At 46.4% G+C, this 22,199-nt stretch overlaps 1 protein-coding gene across 1 annotated transcript in view; it reads right to left on the bottom strand.

Moving 5' to 3' along the window:
- Myo3b (myosin IIIB) overlaps positions 1 to 22,199 on the bottom strand; it is a 293,027-nt gene that overhangs the window by 240,371 nt on the left and 30,457 nt on the right. Inside the window, exons 6-9 of the mRNA XM_059260661.1 lie at positions 19,023 to 19,168; positions 15,834 to 15,837; positions 3,096 to 3,114; positions 1,473 to 1,503 (exon numbers count right to left, since the gene is read on the bottom strand). Of these exons, the coding sequence (XP_059116644.1) occupies positions 1,473 to 1,503; positions 3,096 to 3,114; positions 15,834 to 15,837; positions 19,023 to 19,168 (200 nt within the window). The remainder of the gene's footprint in view (positions 1 to 1,472; positions 1,504 to 3,095; positions 3,115 to 15,833; positions 15,838 to 19,022; positions 19,169 to 22,199) is intronic.

Raw genomic sequence — 22,199 nt, 5'->3', positions numbered from 1 at the left:
GGAAAATAAAATTTGGGAGCTTGATCAGACGTCCTGTCTTGCTCTCATTCTTTGTGTCTCTTGTCCCTCTCATTCGCCGGCCCTCCCTTCAGGTCCCCGTTGAAGACCCTGCTGGCCGGGGCAGGTTAGTTTTGCTTTGTTTTTTGCTTTGTTTTTTTTGTTTTTTGTTTTGTCAACTTGGCAAAAGCCAGAGACATCTAGGAGGAGGAGACTTCAATTGAGAAAAACGCCTGGTCAGATTGGCCTGTGGACAAGTCTGTGGGGTGTTTTCGTGATTAATGATTGATGTGGGAAGGCTTAGCCCACAGTGGGCAGTTCCACACCTGGGCAGATGGTCTTGGGGTATATAAAAAAGCAAATGGAGCAAGCCATGAGGAGCAAGCCAGTGAGCAGCACTCTTCCATGGTCTCTGCTTCAGTTCCACCTCCAGGCTCCTGCCTTGCTTGAGTTCCTGCCCTGACTTCCCTCAAGGACAGGCTATGATCAGGATATGTGAGCCAAATAAACTCTTTCCTCCCCAAGCTGAATTCAGTCATGACATTTATCACAGCAATAGAAACCTGACTAAGACAATACCATAAAGAAAAATCCTATTTTACTCTGTTTTCTTTTTAATTGATTTCTTTTTTGAGGTAAGTTTATTGAGTCATAATTTAAAACAGTAAAAATCACCTTTTTAAACCCTTTTTAGATATAGAGTTCCGTGAATTTTGACAAATACATACAGTCATGTGACTGCATCAGAATCAAGACCTAGAACACGCCCATCACTTTCAGCCACTCCCCTGCCTCGCTGCAGTCACCTCCCAGGCACACATGCCTTTTGGAGATAATTTGGCTTTTTGTTTGTTTTCAGATAGGGTCTTGCAACATAACCCGAACTGGCTTTAAACATACTACATAGCCAGGCTGGCCTCGAACTCTAACCCTGTTGCTTCAGCCCCCACCCTCTTCTCCTAGTACAGGGATTACCATGTACCAAGCCCCCACCTTCTTCTCCTAGTACAGGGATTACCCATGTACCAAGTCCCCACCCCACCCCCAGTACAAAGATTACCCATGTACACCAAGCCCCCACCCCACCCCCAGTATAGGGATTACCCATGTACACCATATCTCCACCCCACCCCCAGTACAGGACTACTCATGTACACCATGTCTCCACCCCACCCCCAATACAAGGATTACCCATGTACACCAAGTCCCCACCCCATCCCCAGTACAGGGATTACCCATGTACACCAAGTCCCCACCCCACCCCCAGCACAGGGATTACCCATGTACACCAAGTCCCCACCCCACCCCAGTACAGGGACTACCCATGTACACCAAGTCCCCACCCCACCCCAGTACAGGGATTACCCATGTACACCAAGTCACTCAGTTTGCCTTTCAGGTTTTGGTTCTACAGAGTAATCCTGGTTGCTGTAGTGACATCACCCTTTGTGTCCACTAATCACCTGAGTGCCTACTGACCCAACTGAGGACACCAGGTGTCTGTGTCTTCCCTCAGAAAGCCCCAAGGGGTATGATGGCAACGCTCTCCTGGTTGTGTTGAAAAGAAACCTGCTTCAAATAGCCTAAGTAAAGGAGTTTTATTGAACAGGGTCTAGTAGCCCAGGCCTGTGAGTCCAGCTGTTTGGGAGACTGAGGCAGGCAAATTATAATTTCAGAGACTCTCGGGGCTATGAAGTGAGTTCAAAACCACCCTGGGCAACTTCATGAAATAATAAAATAGAAAATAAAAAACAAGCTGGGGATGAAGATCAATGGCACAGCCCCTGCCTAGCCCACATGAGATCATAGGTTCAGTTCCCGATACTGCCAAAAAAATGGTTTTTAAAGCATTTACTTATGAACTCTGAGATATAAGACAAAATTATATTCAAGGAGGCCTCAAGTAAACCAGGCTGCGGGGAGAAAGAGACAGCCAGGGAAGCAGGGTTGTGTCCCTGATCATTACTGTCTCACTGGTTGCTAAAGTCAACCTACCCTCCCTCTTCCCCCCCCCCCCATCATCCAGCCTCTCTCCTCCTTTCTCTACTTATCCATCTTGATTGACATCTCATATGACCACCCAGGTCAGGCTTCTCAGCTGACATTGGCTGACAGTTTGTTTCAGTTCAAAAATCTCCAAAGGAAGCATTCGGATTGGCTTAGCACCAAGGTCTGTGCTCTCCCCACCTGCCACTCCCATCTCTAACCCCCACCCCACCCCCCGTTTAAAGCAGGCCTAGAAAATTGGGGTCAATGGACAAGACAATTGTTGCAAAAAGGATTGTGTACATCTAAGTATTTTATCCTGTTTCAGAGATTGATTTCACAGAGGAGGTGGCCCAGGAATTGGGTTTTGAAGGATAGTCACCAAGGCGACAGTAGCAGGGTTCCAGGGGGGATGTGAGAGGTGTAGTAGTTGACAGCAAGAAGAGGTATGTATCCCAGGCTGAGGAGACATTGTGTACAGGAAGAACCAAGCAGATGTGTCTTGTGTAGGGGGCTTATTTGATATGGCTGGAGACTCAAGGACATCTGGGCAGAATCAAACAACAGATGTGGAGTGCGATGGCCTAGAGGCTATAGAAAGATATCTGGGTTTCCTCCTACAGACAACCGTGGGTCACCCTGGGATTTGAGGAAGAGGATGCTTCCTGTGCTGCCTAGTTCTATGTCAACTTGACACAAGCTGGGGTCATCAGAGAGGAAGGAGCCTCTGTTGAGATGCCGTCATAAGGCATTTTCTTATTTAGCAATCAATGGAGGAGGGCCCAGCCCATGGTGGGTGGTGCCATCCTGGGCTAGTGGCCCTGGGTTCTATAAGAAAGCAAGCCATGGGAAGCAAGCCAGTAAGCAGCACCCCTCCATGCCCTCTGCATCAGCTCCTGCCTCCAGGATCTTGCCTTGTTTGAGATCCTGGCCTGACTTCCTTCAGTGATGAACAGCAGTGTGGAACATAAACCCTTTCCTCTGAATAGTGTTTTGTCGCAGCAATAGAAACCCTAACTAAGACACTTCACTTGCTAGGATAAAGTACAGCAGGGATCTGAGTTCCAGAGTTCTCAGCCGCCATCTTTGATTCTAGTTCCTAAAAGAAACACGCAGAAGCGTTGTTCCTGGCTCAGTAACTCTTAGTTATCAGCTGAGGCTTTGAACTCAATCCCTTGCATGGTTCTTGAGCACGATGGGCCATACTTTACAGGGTCCCATTTGATGCAGCTCCAAGCAGCCTCCAGGCCTTCAAAAGGGGGCCAATTTTCAGTCCTGGCCCTCCTGATCTCACATCTCAAGTGGCAAGTACAGTGGATCTCAAAAGGAACCTGTATACACCACACCACCCCCATTTATAACAAAAGAAAGAGAAGTGGGCCATTTGCTTACTACCCTTTCCCCTACTGGTCCCCACCTATGTCCATCAGTACGGTGGTCCACTGCATCCCCTCTGCCAGCCTACTCTGTGGATGAATGCAGGGGGAACATGGGCCTCCTGGCACATCCCAGTGTTCTACTGGAGATAAGATGAAGTTGGAGCTTCATTAAGGAGACCGAGACTGATGGAGAATGGATGGGAGAGGTTGTCTCTTGAGGAAGAGTTGTGGGGGACACTGATGATGCAGTTGGGGCTGATGGTGGACTACACTGCACAGTAGTCTCAATCACGAGGGTAGAAGGTGCCCACAGGGCTTGTTAGAGCCCAGAACACTGGGTCCCACTCCCAGAGTTCTGGTTCAGCACATCAGTAGGGTTTTCATTTCTTTTGTTGTTGTTCTTTGAGTTGCGTTTGTTTGGTTTTGTTTGTTGGTTGAGTCAGGGTCTCATACCATAGCCCAGGTTGGTCTGGAGCTCACTAGGTAGCCCAGGTTGGCCTAATATTCTTTATCCTCCTGCCTCTGCCTCCCAGTGCTGGGATTACAGCAGTGTGCGGCTGGACTAGGATGACACATTTGACTTTTAGCCTAGATTCAAGTGGTGCAGAGGCCAACCTCTGGAAGCCGTTGGAACAGCCCATGAACTATTGGGTAAGCCCCAAATGAAGTTTCTCTTCTGCCTTCACTTAGAAACAGTGATGTCATACATACCTGGGACAAGAGATAAATGTAGGAAACAAAACTACCAATCCAGGCAGCTGGCACCTGCACGGTTTCCAGACACAGAAAGCTATTTTCACGTTGCTCTGTATTGAAGCTGGCCACACAGGCTGCTAAGTCACTAAGGCCCCTCCTACCTCACATTCTAAGAGTACATTCAAAGCAACTTGAAGACAAAGCCATTTGAATAAAGTTTATAAATCTCATTGGGCACAAAGCAAAAAACTGGTGATTTTAGTTCTCACTGTGACTATTAGAAATTGTTAAATTCCTTTGGAAGACTAGACAAGTAGAAATGATGTATTGTGTTCTAGGAGAGTATACTTAAGGACATTCTCTCTGTCACCTGTTAGACTCTTCAGATGTGGTCTGTCCCCCAGCAGGGTGCCACTCTTAGACACAGGCAGCAGATGGAGGAGGTTAGAAGGGTCTGTGGAGAGGCACTAACTCTGTTAGGCCGCCTCCCTCCATGGTTTGGACCCTTCTGCTGGAGATTTGAAAATATATTCTAGACAGATGACATGCTAACGGAATCATTTCATGGTTCACCGTCCTCCCAGTGTGATTTATCTGTACCGGTAGGCACCCGAGGGCCCTATTCAAGAGATTTATGGCCTACCTATACGATTCCATTTTGTCGAAAGGAAATGTGTGCATTGTTGAGAAACAAAGTAATAACATTTGTTTTAAGATTATGCCACTTTCCAATTAGAGGCCTTAGCACTCAAACATATTTACCACCTTTGCGTTGTCTGAGCCCCACCCATTCCCTCAGCCCGTTTACAGTCGTAGAAGCAACACCAGAAGGAAGGTGGACGGAGCCATTCTCACTTCTGAACTGTTAGTAATACAACCAGAGAAGACAGAGCCTGGCCAGGAGAAGGCAATGCCTGGCCAGGAGAAGGAAATACCTGGCCAGGAGAAGACAATGCCTGGCCAGGAGAAGGCAATGCCTGGCCAGGAGAAGGAAATGCCTAGTCAGGACTGTGGCGCTGCTGACTTGTAGCTCTCTGTGACTTTGGTCTCCCTGTCTGGGAAATGGGCATAGTATTGCTTTTCTGGGTCTAAGAATTAGCTGAGATAATACTCTGTGTAAGTTCTTTTCTTTCTCTTCCCTCACATTTACGAATTCACCTTTACAAAGCTAAAGGAAGACCAGTGAGCAGAACAAAGCAACAGAACTTCCTGTGGTGGTTTGAAGGAGAACAGCCCCCCTAGGCTCACAGATTTGAATGCTTGGTCCCCAGTTGAGGGAACTGTTTGGAAAGGATGAGGAGGTGTGGCCTTGTTGGAAGAGGTGTGTCCCTGGGAGTCGGCTTTGAGGTTTCAAAAGCCTAATCATTTCCAGTTCTGCTGCAGCACCATGCCTGCCTGCCTGCTGCCATGCTCCCCAACATGATGACCATGGACTCTAACCCTCTGAACTGGAAATCCACCCCCAATAAACTCTTTCTTCCATAAGATGTCTTGGCCATCTTATGGCCATCTCTAGCACAGCAAGAGAAATGTAACTACAGTACTTACCAAAGGTCTAGGTTAACGCAATGGCTACCTGGGAGGTGTAGTTTTGTGGTGAATGCTCCCGTTTCCTGGGGCCACAATTCCTTCTCTCATGTGGGGTCTCTGAGTCCTATCCTAGGTCACTCTTCCACTACCCTGCAGTAGCTAGAGGAAACAGCAAAGGGTGTCCTTTGATGTGACTCATCCATGAGGCAGGGCGTCAAGGACAGGAGTTGGAACTGTGTGTCATACTTAAGCTCACTATGGGCTCCAGGTTTGACAGATGAGCAGATTTCCAAGTAAAAACTCTGAATTCTGTTGTTCTGTTTCTCGTCACTACCAGTATTCACCAGACTAGCTCTGACTCACTTGCAACTACTGAACAGATGGACTCAAGGCTGAGCAAAATGCGTGTGCTTGTTCACTTTTTTGTGTAATTCTTCTTCTTTATACAAACCACATATAAATATATCCCCGTGGTTAAAAACTTTAAGAGAGTCCTGCACAGTAACATATCCTTAATCCCAGCTAGTCCTTCCTCCACCGTCCACTGTTAGACCCCATTGTCACCAAAAAATACCTATGAGGAATGACGTAGGATTGAACATAGCTTTTAGTGGCTTTCCATCAACTTATGACTTATGGATGAGACATGTCATGATCCTAGAGGTCTGCAGTCCCCTCTAGATGGGCTATTTATGACATTAACACAGAACCTAAGACCTCCTGTCACTGTACCAGGGTCATCCAGCCCACCCCCAACCCCCACCCCTGCCTGACAGATGAGGATGAACAGGACGCATCACCATGCAGAGCACCGGTCTTGCTGTCACAAGCTGGAGAAAACCAATGAGCCAGAAACGCTGGTTTAAGAGCATGTTAGAACCAGAGGCATTGATTGGCTCTAGGAGACATTCTCCAACAATCATCTTTATCAGATCCACAGAGTAGATTGTCTTCATCTTACTTGGTTCAGACGCACTGGGCTCCTTGCTTCCTTGACTTTTAGAATAGAATATCTTTTAGTTCTTGCCTTACCCCGGTGGTCACTCTTTCTCCAACTCCATTCCTGGTTTTCTCACCTCTAGCCTTGGGAGCAAGCCCTGGGAGTCCTGCAGCTGTGATACTAAGTGCCATTTATATTCTCCCATATATATCTCCAGTCTAGATGCCTCACTGAACTCTAGACTCCTGTGTCAGCTGCCTACTCAGCGTTTCCATGTAGCTGACAGATCTTCACCTCCATGGCTGAGATGGACGTCCGCTGCATCCTGCTACCACCCTCTCTGCCCACAACCACCTCACTGGGCGTTCCTATTGTCCGGCTACTCAACTGTAAGCAATAGAGTCATCGGCCCACCTTCAAATTACAGCCATGATTCAACTCTATCTCACCCTCTCCATCCCTCAAGCTGTTCTTCCCTCCACCCCATCATGAAGAGTCTCTTGCCACGTCTCTGTATCACTCTCTCCAGGCCCCCTTCCTAACTTGCTGTTCTCCACGAGACATCTCCATCTATTTCCACAGGAGTCACTTTGTGCCGCTTTTCTGTCGAAAGCACAGTGGCTTCCCATTTCACTCCCAGAAAAAATCCAATTATCACAGGGATGCATGAGGCCATTCTGCAACTCCTTGTCCCCAGCTCTCTGTCTGGTGCTGTCTCCCACCATGCTCCTGGGCACTTCCTGCTATGGCCTCTTTGCTATCCTCAACTGTGTCACTGTGTTCTTACCTCAGGGTCTTCGTACTTCCTTTCCCTGGCTTGTTCTTTTCCTCTATCGAGACTTTTCTCTTTGCCCTGTGAGAGAAGCAGTCCCTCAGCTTATACTACATTAAATTATACTGTAACAAACTCCACCCCATCTGTCACTCTCTGCTTCCCTTGCCTACTTTCTGTCCTGCAGACAGGAATGCTACTAGTCAGACTTTTCATCACCACAACAAACCCCCAAGAAAAGCAACTTAACCAAGGAAAGATTTATTTTGGCTCACGTGACCAGAGGTGTCACAGTCCATGGCTTCCTAGCGCCACTGCTTACAGGCCTGTAGTGAGGCAGACCCTCACAGCAGAAGCATGTGGCAGAGTAAAGAAAAGATCTCCCTCAAAGGCATGCCCCTAGTCACCTACTTCCTCCAACCAGGCCCCAACTTCAAGCCTGTTGGTGAAGTCAAAGCCCTTTGGTCTGATGCGAGCAATCCCTTCTCCTCATAGTACCTCCATCTGTGGAATCTAGCCTTCAACACACAAGCCTTGGGGGGCATTCGTATCTGAACCACAACAGGCACTTATCAACACTTAACATATCATAATAGACTTGTGTATGTGCTGATTGTTTCTCCCCTCCTCTAGAATTTAAGCTCCAGGAGATCAAGGACTTTGCCTTGTTCACTGTGTGCCTGATACAGTAGTATCATGACCATAGTAAACGCCCAACAAATACTTATCAAATGATTGAATAAATTAGTCCTGGCACCAGTTTACAGTCCATTTGTAAGTAGGTCACCATTCACACACATACTCTTGGAGAACTATAGAGTTTTAATTAGGAAATGCTTGCATTTTGCCAAACTCATTTGGCAAACTTTATTCCCCTGGGGTCATTCTTTCCTTACTTGCAATTTTTTGCCAGAACATTGATTTTTTTTAAAAAAAAATTCCTTTCCAGTTAGAGAGCATAGGATTACCAAGCCAATGAACTATTTCTCTGCTGAGAGATGTATTTAGTTCCAGTTAGGTATTTTTTTTTCTTTTCTTTTTCAATAGACACTGAAGTGCTAATTTCCAAACTTTGGAAGGAAGGAAGCAAAAGGTAGAACCGAGAGGACCCAGGCCCATGTTCTGTCAGCAAAGCAAAGACACTGAAGTGACTGGAAATGGAGGACTCTGCCAGATCACATGGGCCACCAAGGCAGGCTCAACACCAAGCCGAGCTGCAGGGGAACAGCTAGTACCCGATATTCTCTTTTCCTAGCCTGGGGGTTGGTACCAGGAGTCAAAATGCACGAGAATAATCAACTGCTCCCTCTCAACATCTAGCTTCCTCCTCGGCATCCATAGCAGAGGTTCTGAGTCTTTTCAGGTCACGGACTTTTCCAGAATTATGGGCTTTGCTCTCTACAGCTGCCATAACTAAGCAGTAAAAAATACAATGGTTTAGAAAAAACAGAAACGTGTCTCACTGATCTGGAGGAGGCCAGAGGCCCAAAGTCGAGTATCCGCAAAGCCATTTGCCTCCTGAAGACTTTGAGAAAAACGCCTTCCTGTGCTTCTTCCAGCTTCTGGTGGCCTGTGTTCCTTGGCTTCAGAGTGACCTTCTTCCTTCTGCATGTGTCCATGACCACATCCAAATCAACCCCTTTGCATAAGGACACGAGTCCCATTGAGTGAGAGCCCAGCCTAATCACCTCATTCCAGCTTAATTACTTCTATCAAGAGCTTATTTCCAAATAAGTTCACATTCTAAAGTACAGGAGGCTAGAACTTCAACCTACCTAGTTTGGGGGTACGTACCCCAGTTAAGTCCATAGCCGTCACCACTGACAATTCACTAGAACTCTTTTTCTACATTGCCAACTCATGCCACGGAACATTCCCCACCGTGGTCTCTTTTCTCAGTTTGCAGTGTAGGGTGGGCATGGGAAAAGCAGGCACAAGTATTTGCAGGGTGGACCCTGGCTTTAAAATACCAAAAGTGAGCCGGGCGGTGGTGGCGCATGCCTTTAATCCCAGCACTCGGGAGGCAGAGCCAGGCGGATCTCTGTGAGTTCGAGGCCAGCCTGGGCTACCAAGTGAGTTCCAGGAAAGGCGCAAAGCTACACAGAGAAACCCTGTCTCGAAAAACCAAAAAAAAAAAAAAATACCAAAAGTGGTCTGATAGTAGTTGGAGGTAAGGATTTATACTTTAGAATTGTCTGGGGAATATGAAAATATAATATATGATTATAAATACATTGGTAAAATCAATTATATATTTATATGATACTGCACTTGACCCCAGAACAATTAAATTTAATTCTCTGGGAGTGATGCCCAGGCAGTGGTGTTTTTTAAAGCTCACATGACTGAGGACCCTGTTCTGGGTGGCTCGCCATTGCAGTGAACGGTCCTATCCTGCAGTTGGTGGCTCTGGCATTCTTCTCTAGTGAGCACTTGCAAGTTCTATCAAGGTCACTGAAGAAAATTGTTTGTGCAGGCCCCTCTGTCTCAGGGCACAACATTCTTGCTCATGAATGGTGCCTGGTTTTGCCCCTTGGAGTGGTGACCACGGAATGGCGTCAAGGCAGGAAGAGAACCAGTCCCAGGTATCTGGATTCCAGTGGGAAATCTGCTGGAGCTCTGTTGGAGTTCGTCCCCCATGTGGCGGTGGGAGCGTGGTGACCCAGAATGAAACACCATTCCAGCTGGCTAGGACAGCCCACGTGAGGCTAGACAACTAAGGTCTTTAGAATTCCCACCTGTCAAATGACTTACCAACTACCCCTCCTTTAAGAGCGGTGGACAGGCCACCAGTGTCCTCCAACCGATGAGACATTTGCAAATGGTTCAGCAGGCAAGACCACCAATAAAGTCCTCCCCAGGCCTCCACGTCATGCTCTATCCAGTATGCTGACATCATTACCAGTGTTTCTCAGTACATTCTTTCTGGGAGTGAGAAGCCACCACTACCACTTGCCTTTGGCCCGTGTTTTTCCCATTTGGCCACAAAGATATCACAGTAGAGTTTCCCTGGGGCCAAAACTCAGACACATTAGATCAAGAACACTTCTCATTCATACCAGTCCTGCAGTCACACCAGATGGGGACATGAGTTTGATGAGGCTTGCTCATGCTAACCCACGTTAGTCTTAGTGAGCACCGTTTTTTCTTTTTAGAATTCACAAACTATTCATGGGAGTGGGGGAGCAGGGATCTTAGTCACTAGCTGAGTGTGAGGTCCGCTTACCAGATGGTAGTTTGAAGCCTTGCCTTCTTCCTTGTTGAGAAGACCAGGGGCACACTTCTCTGTCAACACCCCTCTATCCCTGGTCCTGTTCTCCTGTGCTCCTCTAAGAGCCCTGACAGTGGGCAGCGAATTCATCTGTGTGTTCTCCCATGCCCAGCTATCCTTCTTCCCAGCCAAGAAACCTGAACTCGTCAGGAACAACCAGGCTGTCCTCATAGCCCTCTTACCCAGCTTGGGTTTCTACTTCCTCTTCCCAATGTTTTTGACCTTCTAGGCTAAAGGGAGAGAGAAATAATTCCCTCTGGGAGAAAAAAAAAAATGGGTACCAAATGACTCAATTTTGAGTCCTTGACCTTGGATCTGGGACTTCTGATACTGTCCCCTTACCTGAGGATGCAAAAAATAATTCTAGAACCCTGGGGTAAGCTGAACCTTCCAAGGGTCAGGAAAGGCAGCCAAGGCAGAAGGTATAACTCATCAATTAAACATAAGGCCGCTGTACACTTGACAAGCAAGCCCCTTCTAAAGAAGACAGCATTTCCTTTCAGAGGAGACACAGTGGAAGTTGGGTCCTAGACCACACCTGCTTCCTGATGGGTAGCTCCTGCCATAGTATCCAAGTGTGGGCATAGGGACAGGGGCTGGCCTGTCTCCAACAGTGTGTCTGTTAACTCCAAAGGAATAGTGATGGTGGACATCAATAGCAAAGACCTTGATTCTGAAGTGCTATGTAAGAAGTAAAAATTTATTAAGGATCTGCCTTCATTCTCTCTTAATTCCTAATGTAATTATCAATCAATTAGCTGAACTTTCAAATGATTGATCTCATGGTTGGCGCTCCATGAGTGAGAGCTTTCAATTCCTCAGCTACCATGAAAGAAAACTCCTTTCAGGGTGAGTAGTATTCCCTTGAGATCTTTGCCTTAGTAACACCCAGCACAAACTGAAAGAACATTTACCATGTATCATTCCGAGCACTTCACACTCTTATACTCTTCACAACTCTATGAGGCTGGTACTATTTCTATCCCCACTTGACAGGGGAGGAAGCTGGACCATGAGACGTGAAGAAACTTGGTCAAATTCACACAGCTGGAAGACAGTGGAACTGCTGGGACAGACTGGCTGTGGAACACAGCAATAAATTAATTATGAAATTGTACCATTTTTCTACCCTTTCCTGAATCTTTGGCTCAGAATCCTGTCACCAATGTGAAAACAACCCTGAGTAGCCTTCTAGAGGACGAGAAACCACACAGAATACAGCTAAGTCATTATACCCACAGGCATCCTAGACTAGCCAGCTCCAGCCCAAACCCCAGCAGATCCCAGATGTATGAGGAAGTCTAGCCGTGATCTGTAGAACCCCTGAAAGAACCACAGATTCCTGAGAAACATATTATTGTTGTATTGAGCAACTAATTAGGGGGTGCTTGTTACACAGCCCTAGAAAACTGATACAAGCAGTATTGTCTTCCTAATAGGCTTTATCTGACTCTAGAACTCTCTGTAAATGGACAGCTTCTGCTGTGAAGATCCTCCAGGTGACCAGTTCGTCACTCTTCATCTCTGCCTTGCCCATCCTGCCACTATGTCAATCCATGAAGGCATTTGCAACTATTCCTTCCCATGAGTCCCTGCTTTTTCTGGAGTTGAAAAGAAGCCGGGGTTCATGGTCCCTTTAGTACTATTTTGAGCTCTGTTTCCTTGCTGATCCTCTTTGCTCATCTCCATCATTTATTTAGGAGCTAAGTCCGATTTAGCCTAAGTGAATGGTGCCAACATAATGAAGGCAGGGTTAATGAGGGAGAAAACACAGATAACACTGGACGTCAATGCTCTGCGGCTCTGGCCTCTCCTTTTTCCCAGGGTAAGCTTCTTGCTCAGCCTGGGTGGGGACTGGTAGTCCCTGAAGACATCCTTGGGCTCTGCCACCTGATCCCCAAAAGAAATGTTGCGAAACTGCATTCTCCCTGCCTGCCAGGACTCAGAGGAGCAGCAAGCTGTACCTCCACAGGAGCTAATGGTCCCAGCTGCTCAGTTCAAATTAGAATAGAGTTTGGAAACTGTTTCATAGGGTGGAAGTCTTCCGGGGCATGCCTGCCAGGGCCCTCCAGCCACTGGGTTCCCAAGGAAATGGAGTGTTAAGTCCTGGGTACCGGGGATATTCCAGAGGCAGAGGAGGGGCATGCACCCAAGGCATCCTGAAGGATGCTAACTAAAAATGGAATGTGAAATATCATCCAAAGGAAAGATTCATAAAGGATAATTGTTTTCTATTGGAGTATATCAAAACTTTCTGCCATTTTTAGGTAGTTTATAAATGCTAAATGATGCTAATTCTCCCGGCACTTCTTGCTTCATGAGTGAAGTTCGGATTGTGAAGGCTCATTGCTTGAAGGGCCAATAATGAAGTGACTTGGGCTACTGAAGAGAAACCAAAACTCTCGGGGGCAAACCCATCCTCACTGTGCCATTAAACACCCACTGCCCCCTACTCATTACATTTCGAGAAGAAGTGTTTAGTTTTAATTTCTTTGCCTTGTATTTTACAACCTCAAGAGAAAATGTCTTGTGATGATTCTGTAATAGTAAGGCGATTACTGGTGACCCAGGGATCCCCATTGCCTCTGCATCCTCTCACAGCTGTGCAGTGGGTGAGGACCTCTACCTCTGCATCCTCTCACAGCTGTGCAGTGGGTGAGGACCTCTGCCTCTGCATCCTCTCACAGCTGTGCAGTGGGTGAGGACCTCTACCTCTGCATCCTCTCACAGCTGTGCAGTGGGTGAGGACCACTGCCTCTGCATCCTCTCACATCTGTGTAGTAGATAAGGACCTCTACCTCTGCATCCTCTCACAGCTGTGCAGTGGGTGAGGACCACTGTGTCCCATATCAGAATGATCTGATTTGTGAATTTAGAAAGTCAGAATCTAAAGGACTTTATAAAGTCCTTTAGCAAAATGAAAAGCCAGCCTCAGGACTCTCTTTTGAGACAGGAGTCAATTGTAGGCCCCAAGTCCCTGAGGAAAACCTTCAGATAGTCTCACAACCGATCCCAAGGGTGACTTGCTCACCTAAACCCCACCACCCGCAGTATTCGGGCAATCCAGATCCAGACACGGATTCTCAATGTCTGATCTCCCTTCCTTTTTTTCTTTCTACCCAGACTCTATGTTTCACTTTTACCAGTGAATGGGTGCGGGGCAGAAGGAACAGGCTCTCCTCAAAGCCAAACCCAGACCCGTTCATTTCTGCACCTCATCCAACTGAGTTTGCAGGAATAAAGTTAAAGATGCCGAAAGGCAGCAGATGTAGACATTGCTAAGTTCCCAGTGGGCGGAGCTCTAAAGCCTTTCTGTAACAGCAGCTTAGAAGGTAGAGAATACCCCCCCCCCATAAGCATAATGTTCTAGCGGAGACTAAGTCCTCAGCCTGGCTGTCAAACTTTATTTAGCCACAAAAATCTAAAAACACACCCGAAGTAGAGAGTGCCCGTTATTGTATGGCTTCTTCCTCAATAGATGCTTAAAAGTACTGTTTTCGTGAGAAAATGCATTCCAGCTCAGGATGCCAGAAACAGGCTCTGATTTTCCCCAGCACTCAGAGCAGGCTTTCTGACTGAAGAAATAATAGGAAAAACAAAGAAGGGTGGGACAATGAGAGGGATGATATTGGCTAATCCAGAAATAGCCCTGGCCTGGCATATACCGGTTTGCTGTGAGTGCGCCATGGACAGAAACTTCTGGATACAGAGATGCTGTTCTGAAGCTTCTCTCTGCTCTTATATAACATGTTCTACAGATTTTCAGTTCAAGTATTTAAGTGCTCTAAATTAGGAAATAAAAGGCAGTTGCTTGAAGCAGAGCTTGAAGAGGGGATGGGTTTCTGGGTGAGGGGTCAGAAATTGATGAGTCCTTAGAGATGTCCTGTGTGCACCTATGATGGCGCTCTGTCTAGTCCTCAGTTCCTTGACCGGCACAATCACTGGTGCTGATGCGATTTCTGACTTTTAGGTTGCTCACACCATCTTAAAATGTGGAATGGGGGCGGGAAGCTACGCTTAAGCCTCTTAAACACTGGATCTGTGCCCTATCTGTCTCTGTGCACTCTGGTGCCATCACTGCCTGATGTGAGACCAGGGAGGCTTTAACATTTCAGTGTGCTAGCAAAATATGTGAGCTTTAGAGTCAGGCAGCTCATAGTCACATCATTTTCCTTCCCTATGTGCAGTCCAGGGACCCGCTGCAAAATCTCTGTGGGCTTGTCAGTCACCTGACCCAGAAAAGGACTGGTGACATCACCCACCTCCCAGGGTCACCGTGGGGCTCACACGCAAGGCGGTGAAACAGAATGCTAGGCCTGCCACACAGTCTCAGCTTCAAGTTCCTCATCATTTGTCACTCATATCGTTTCTTCTCACCCATGAGCTAAATGTTTGGAATTTTTGCCTCTCAATGAGTTTTACAGGGAATTCAGTGACCAGAAAAGCTGGTTAATGTACTGGGTTGGATTGTGACTTGAGACCATGACCTCATTTGGAATCAGGGTCTCTGCAGCTATGACAAGGGCAGCATAGCTGTTGCCCTGGAGATGTGTTCTTATTGAATTGGGACCCCATGTCCCTGGAAGAGATGGAGAAGAAGACACAGGGCAGAGGGCTGTGAAGGAGAAGATGGGCCCCCGGTCCTCCAAAAGCCACCAGAAACCCTTCTCAGGAGGCTCTAGGGGGAGCACGGCTCTGCTGACTGTGTTCCTTGGCCTTGTGACCTGAAGGACTATGAGAAAATAAGTTTCGATTTTTCAAACCCATTGAATTTCTGGTAACCTAGTGTGGCAGCCCCGGCACCCTCAGTCGATTGGGGACAGGCAGTTCTGGAACACCTAGCTTTAGTGATGGGAACATGAATCAGAGATTGTCACAAGTTCTCCTCTTTTAAGAGACTGTGAATTTCAGGAAAAGCTCTCTTTGGGGAACGCAATCACCAGCTCCAGAGATCGGAATGATCAGGACAGTTTCTACTGGGACTCGTGGGGGGGGGGGGATCTTTTCTTTTTCCTTCTTTCCACAGAGAATAAAGTGGAAGCATGAAGTCATGAGACACAGAGCAAAGCCGCCCTTCATTGGGCCGTGAGTAAATAAATGCACAATGCACTTCTCAATGCTGGTTCAGTAAATCCACGTGGTAACCCACACAGATCTCCATTTTGCCTTTCTGGACCCATCCGTAGTGGACAAAGGGGATCATTAACTGAAGACTGAGCTAAAGAAAGAAACATAGTTTCCAAGAGACCAACATAATTGTACATTTCTCTTAACCCTACTGATTCATGAAATTATAACTGTAAAACAGATCCCCTCTAAAGTAAAATATATATTTTATATATGTAAAGATATTCATATCGTGTATGTGTGTGTGTGTGTGTGTGTGTGTGTGTGTGTGTGTGTGTGTGTGTTCCTTCCAAGTCTTGGAAATTTAATGGCATCTTCAAGAAAGAGACATGTAAGAACAGAATTCACAGATGCTCAGAGAAATGGTTTCATTCTCTTCCTCTCTTCTAACTCCAGGAAAAAAAATAGCAACAGACAGCACCAGCAGTCAGGGGGTGACTATTTTCTGGAGCAAAGGCGTTAGACAAGATGACACATGCTGACAGGTTCAGCAAATAGTGGATGCTGTGCCAATCAGCAGATAATTTCTGTGTGTTTGCAGCGTGGGAAGAACTGTGAGTCACGGTATTTCAAAGACAGGTCACGATTGCTATTTGTCATCTTGTAACGGGAAGGTCGAGAGAGAGGAGAAGGCCGGTGGGGGCTGCATGGGAGCAGATCAAGCACATGCAGGCAGGTCCTGCTGCATGGTTCTGACGTGTCGGGATCTGTGTAATCGCTGACATCTGAGGCTCGCACCGGTATCCAGAAGGTCATTAACTCCTACGTCCTTTATGACTTCTGAAAGTTACTTCTGTGACTCAGCCAAGCTTTGCTTTTCTTCCCCCACTGGGTCCTTTACTCAGTTTATTTCCAGGAATAAAGTAATTGCAAGGAAGAGGCCAGTAGGGAAATCCAAGGAAGGAAGCCATGCGTTTTCTGGATCCCAGGGTATCATGAAATGGATAATTGTTCAGCTGAAGAAAATTCCAGTACACCGAAAATATATTCAAATGGGGGTTGGGGGGGGGGGAACTGAAGCCAAACAGAGTCAAGAATTTTTGTCATCAATGCTATTTGCAGGGAAGGGAGAGGGAGGGAAGGGCAGGGGGGACCTACCCTCATGAAAAAAGTCAACAATTCAACCGGATTTTTAAAATATTAATGGGAACTGGGTGAGGTGGCTAGAGATGCTTGCTACCAAGATTGACAACCTGAGTTAACTCCCCAGGATGTGAATGATGAAAGTTATTCTTGAACCACTTTGCACATACACACTCTCTCATGCCCTCCCAATAAATAAACAAACAAATAAATAAATGTAATTTAAGAATTTTTTAAATGTAAATGCTTAATTTCCTCCTTCTCCATCTAAGAGCTCTTTTGAGGAAATGGTACATTTTAGCACTCAGAATGAGTGTGCACGTTCACACAGCCCTAGTCAATCCATAAGCCTTCAAAGAGAATTCTGCGATTCTAACAGGAAAATTCTTAAATAACATGGTGAATACAAACTCATAGAGTTCTCCCAGGGTTTAGGAAAAAAACAGCTATCCAGTTTAAGCAAAGAGGCTGTATTTTGTTCTTTTCTCTTCTTCCTGCCTAAGCATGCCAAGCCAGCCCATTAGAGCTGAGACAATAGTGTTGAGAATCTGCAGAACTAGATCTGACAATACCTGATCCAGCATCTGAACAGGAAAAAGAAAGGAGAGGGGCAGGAAGTCTCAGAGAGAGAAACAGCCCCAGCCTACACTGGAATAGAGACCCACTTCTTCTAGCTGCCCTTGTTCCCGGAGCCATTCTGCATCAAGGTAGGGAGAGGGCATTTAGTCATTTCACTCTAGATCCGAAGGCTTCTCCCAAGATGCAAGAGGGGAATGAGGTGCTAGAAGAGGGATGATCAAAGAGCAGAGGCTGTGGACACAGAAGTTAGCTAAAAGCAGTCACCAGAGATGAAGAGTCTATTGAATCAAACGCATGGACCCTTGTGTACATACTGACACACACATACACACACCTTCTTAGCTGACTCGAATTTATCAGCTTGGGTGATTTTTGAACTTTTGGTATGTACATGAGTGCATACTTTAAAGAAAAAGAAAAGAATAAATGTACCCAAGTAGATGATCTCTTCACTAAACACGCTGCTATTTGGGAAACGATGTTGCTACAGTGAGCAAGCCCTTGTAACGTACCGAGCTGCACGGAGAAATCCTTCCAGACCCGGTTTCTCATTTCCTGACATGTTACTGCTCCCTGTGCTGCTATCGGCTCCTGCAGCCTTACATCCCCTTGGATGCTCACCAGACTATTAATTAAAAAGCCAGAAGCCTCATGGGCTCCACTGATCATCATCACTTGTTTTTGTGTTTTGGGAACGGCAAGAAGACCAGCCTGACCTGAGTGAGAATCTGTTTTGGGAATGTTAGTTGTTGGTTTGTTCACATCTGGATTAGGTATAAAGCGATAATATTATGATGATGAACGCTGGAGAGCTCCATCTGCATATAAATAGACCTAATCAGTAATGCAAATTGCAATCTCCAGAAATTTCTAAAGGCTGCAGATAGCTGCGCTTTTTGTGTGGGTAAGGAAAGGTCAACACGTGTATTGTTACATCAGTTCAATGGCCCAGAGTCTTCCTTTGAAAGAGCCATTTGGAAAATACAGATTACCTATCAATCTGCACCCAGGCTGGGCTGGGCTTCCCATTGTTTGACCTTCCTAACACAGATCAGTTCAGTTCCTGTGGAAGAACCATATTCCTTATACAGACCCAAATGAAAATAGAGAGGAGAAAATATACTTGCATCTAAATCACCTCCAAAGACTCCCCCTGAGAGGGCTGTCCCACTGAGTTAGAAGTTAGGGGTGAAGTTAGGTGTGTGGATAATATGATGCTTTTCAAACAGAAGTCACTGCTGAGCTGAGTGGATACAATAATATGTGTTTTGAGAGGCCCCAAATTTCCCAAATATTGGAGGAAGTATACTTGAAAAGAAAACATCAGTGTCTAGACTGACTATGGAGTCTTACATCACATCTGTGTTCCGCTTGTGCAAGGCACAAAAATGACCGTGGGGTGGGGGTGGAGGGTTGAATGTAGTGCTGGAAAACTGACAATTGTTCCATGCTCCCGTCATTTCTCAGGGGTGTGATCTTGCAGAAGCATCCTCTCCTTGTGTCCCTCTAACCCTGTTGTTCTTTCTCTTCTTTTTGAAAAGGAAACATATTTCACAATCAGGCTCTCTCAAATTTGGAGAGAAATTGCATACCAACCAGCTCCCCTCCAAAGACCGGTTCCGTGAAGCACTGGTGAGTCAAGAGCGCCATCTGGTGTCCTACCTTGGGATCTTAAAGAGCATCTTCACAGGGTGCATTTCAAAGAGGGGAGGGTCTCCATCTCCCAGCTCAATGGCTGTGATGCCCAAAGACCAGACGTCACAACGAGCGTCATAGGACGAGTCATACTGCTGCTCACAAGCAATGACCTGTCAGACAAAAACGAGACACCACGCATCAGCCCGCTGTCACCCCAGATGTCGTAAAAAAAAAAAAAAAAAAAAAAAAAAAAAGCTGTTTGGATTCTGCCCCCTTGTCTGTTCCGTTGACTGTGTTAATACTGAATGGTACCAGTAAAGTCTTTGTATTCTAGACCTTGTTTGTGCGTAACTGACTCATCATCTGATACGGTTACTAACTTTTTTCTTTTCCCTCTCTTTTTGAACCAGGGTCTCGCTATGTTGCTGAGGCTGGTCTCAGATTCACAAAGGCATACCTCTGCATGTCCCTTTCTCCCATTCTCATGTGACAGACATGACTGACAGGGTTGCAGAAGGGTTTGTTAACTTTTAAAAATGTGTTAGTTCCATTCAAAAACCATGTATTGAGCCCTCTCGGTACCAACAGTAGCACAAGGGAGTGTATGGGGAAGGGGCCACTCTGTCCCGTACTGCCGGGCTGGTGGCTTTTTTCTTTAAAAAAAAAAAAAAGACTTGTTTTGTTATGCAAACTGCGCCTCCCTACCTGCTGCTAAATTCTTAAGAGCAGCTGCTCTAAAGAATGGCTACTGCAGAGTCCTTGGGAGTGTAGCCCACTGAGCAGGAGGTATGTGGGAGGACCCCTCTGATTGACAAAAAGTAAGATCCACTCTGCTCTGTGGTTTCCCTTTTACTAACAACATCTGTATTTACTAACAACCTCCTCAGACCTCAACAACTGTTTGCGGGTGCCCTGCGTTTCCTGGTTTAACTGGGTAGGAGCAGCAGCCGATCAGAAATGACTGCAGGCTTGTCCTCGGGGTGGCGACCACAAACCCTCAGAGGATTCAGTTTCTATCAGTGTTCTGTGTCTGACAGGAAAAGGCTCCATACACAGACTCATGACTGTCACCGAGAATAGGAGAAAGGACCATGCAGATGGTGAGGAGGGACCCAGGACTCCCCGTTGACCTTGATTCTGCCTCCCGGAGCAGAGTGGGAACAAGGGGGCCAAGGACCACATTGGTGAGCACAGGCTGGCCAGACTGCTCCCCTCAGGCCATCGGGTTGTCTTGGCTTTTACTCTGATTGAGACAACTACCTGTGAGCAGACAAGGGAGAGGTCTGGCCTACGCTCTAGTAGATCCCCTGGCTGCGAGCTGAGGGCAGAATCGAGGAGAGGACGCACAGTTATAGTGCTAATGTAGCATCCAGCCATGAGGGGTGGGAAATAACCAGATTCTGAATGTAATTCTGAAGGTTAAACCAACTGGAATTGTGAGCGAGCTTATAAGAAAAAAGACTTGTGGAAAATGCTGAAGCGTTTGACCTGAGCATGTACCAGAGAACTGGGATTTACTGAGGTGGAAAGGATGGAGAACCAAGTTCAGGTCTCAGAACTGAAGCTTTCAAATCTCAGGCGTCAGGGAAGTCTCCAAAAGGAGATATTGATTTTAAACCCTAAGACCGCCAAGACTCCCTACTGGACCTCTGGCCTAGATAGTCATAAGAAAAGTACTGTGGTCTGTATGTGCCCTGCCTCCCCAGTCACATGTTAGAAATGTAATTCCCAGTACAACAGTGTCCGGAAATGTGACCTTTGGGGAGATGTTCAGTCATGAAGCTTGACCCTCTTGAATGGATTCGTGACAATACAAGCCCATGAGAATGGAAGGTTCCCTCACCTTTCACCATATGAAGAGAGTCAGAGACCCTCATGGAACCCTGGCACCTTCATCTTCATATTCTCAGATCTTAGAACTGTGAGGGAATAAATTTTTGTTCTCTGTAGATTGCCCTGCCTTGGCTATTTAGCACAAAGTAAATCAGCACAATAAAAAATATATGTTGTGGGGCTGGAGAGATGGCTCAGCGGCTAAGAGCACTGGCTGCTCTGCCAGAGGACCCAGGTTCAATTCCCAGCACCCACATGGCAGTTCACAACTGTCTGTAACATCCACTTCCAGTGGATCTCACACAGACACACAAGTATGCAGAACACCAATGTACATAAAATAAAAATAAAACAAACAAAAGATAAAATAATACAAACTGTATATTTTTTAAAATATGTTACTTTGAGCCCCTGTGTTATAGAATATTATTTTAAGACATGTTATATTTTTTTGTGCTGTGGAACATTTGTTTAATGACGCAAAGATGTGCTGCATTCTTTTATGTTGCATTTGTTTAACTCTGTGAAGCTGTGTTACTTTGCCTGTCTAAAACACCTGATTGGTCTAATAAAGAGATGGACGGCCAATAGCAAGGCAGGAGAAAAGATAGGCAGGGCTGGCAGGCAAAGAGAATAAATAGAAGGAGAAATCTGGGAGGGAGAGAAGAAAGAGCCAGAGAACAAGGAGAGGAGGATGCTGGGGGCCAGCCACCCAGCCACCCAGCCACCCAGCCACCCAACCACACAGCCCTACCCAGCCACCCAGCCACCCAGCTACCCAACCACCCAGCCACACAGCCAGCCATGCAGTAAGAGTGAAAGTAAGATACACAGAAGTAAGAAAAGGAAAAAGCCCAGAGGCAAAAGGTAGGTGGGATAATTTTAAGTTAAGAAAAGCTGGCAAGAAACAAGTGAAGCTAAGGCTGGACGTTTATAAGTAAGAATAAGCCTCCATATGTGATCTATTTGGAAGCTGGGTGGCGGGCCTCCCAAAGAACAAAGAGCCAAAAGAGCCAAAACAACATCACCCCTGGATCTTTATATTGCTATAGCAGTGATGGAAAACTAACGTATCTACTGTCTTCCATAGCAGGTCACTGGGAAAATGTTAGGAAAATGTCCCCTCCTTAGCCTCAGCTCTTTCTCTCTCTGATGCATTCTCTCTCTCTCTCTCTCTCTCTCTCTCTCTCTCTCTCTCTCTCTCTCTCTCCTGGTCTCTGAACTGGAAAACGTTCTCCCACAGACCTGTACCACACCACCCCTCTGTCTGAACAGAATGTCTTCTCGCAGACTATCCTGTCATGTGTTCAAACTAAAGTTCGGATTGCTCTGAATCTGGAGCCAGAGGCTATTTCAATGTCCCAAAAC

This window comes from Peromyscus eremicus, chromosome 4 (genome assembly GCF_949786415.1).
Source record: "Peromyscus eremicus chromosome 4, PerEre_H2_v1, whole genome shotgun sequence".
In the NCBI taxonomy this organism is placed as follows: domain Eukaryota; kingdom Metazoa; phylum Chordata; class Mammalia; order Rodentia; family Cricetidae; genus Peromyscus; species Peromyscus eremicus.
The sequence above is the reverse complement of the archived record's forward strand: the minus strand, read 5'-3'. Positions and strand labels throughout refer to the sequence as shown.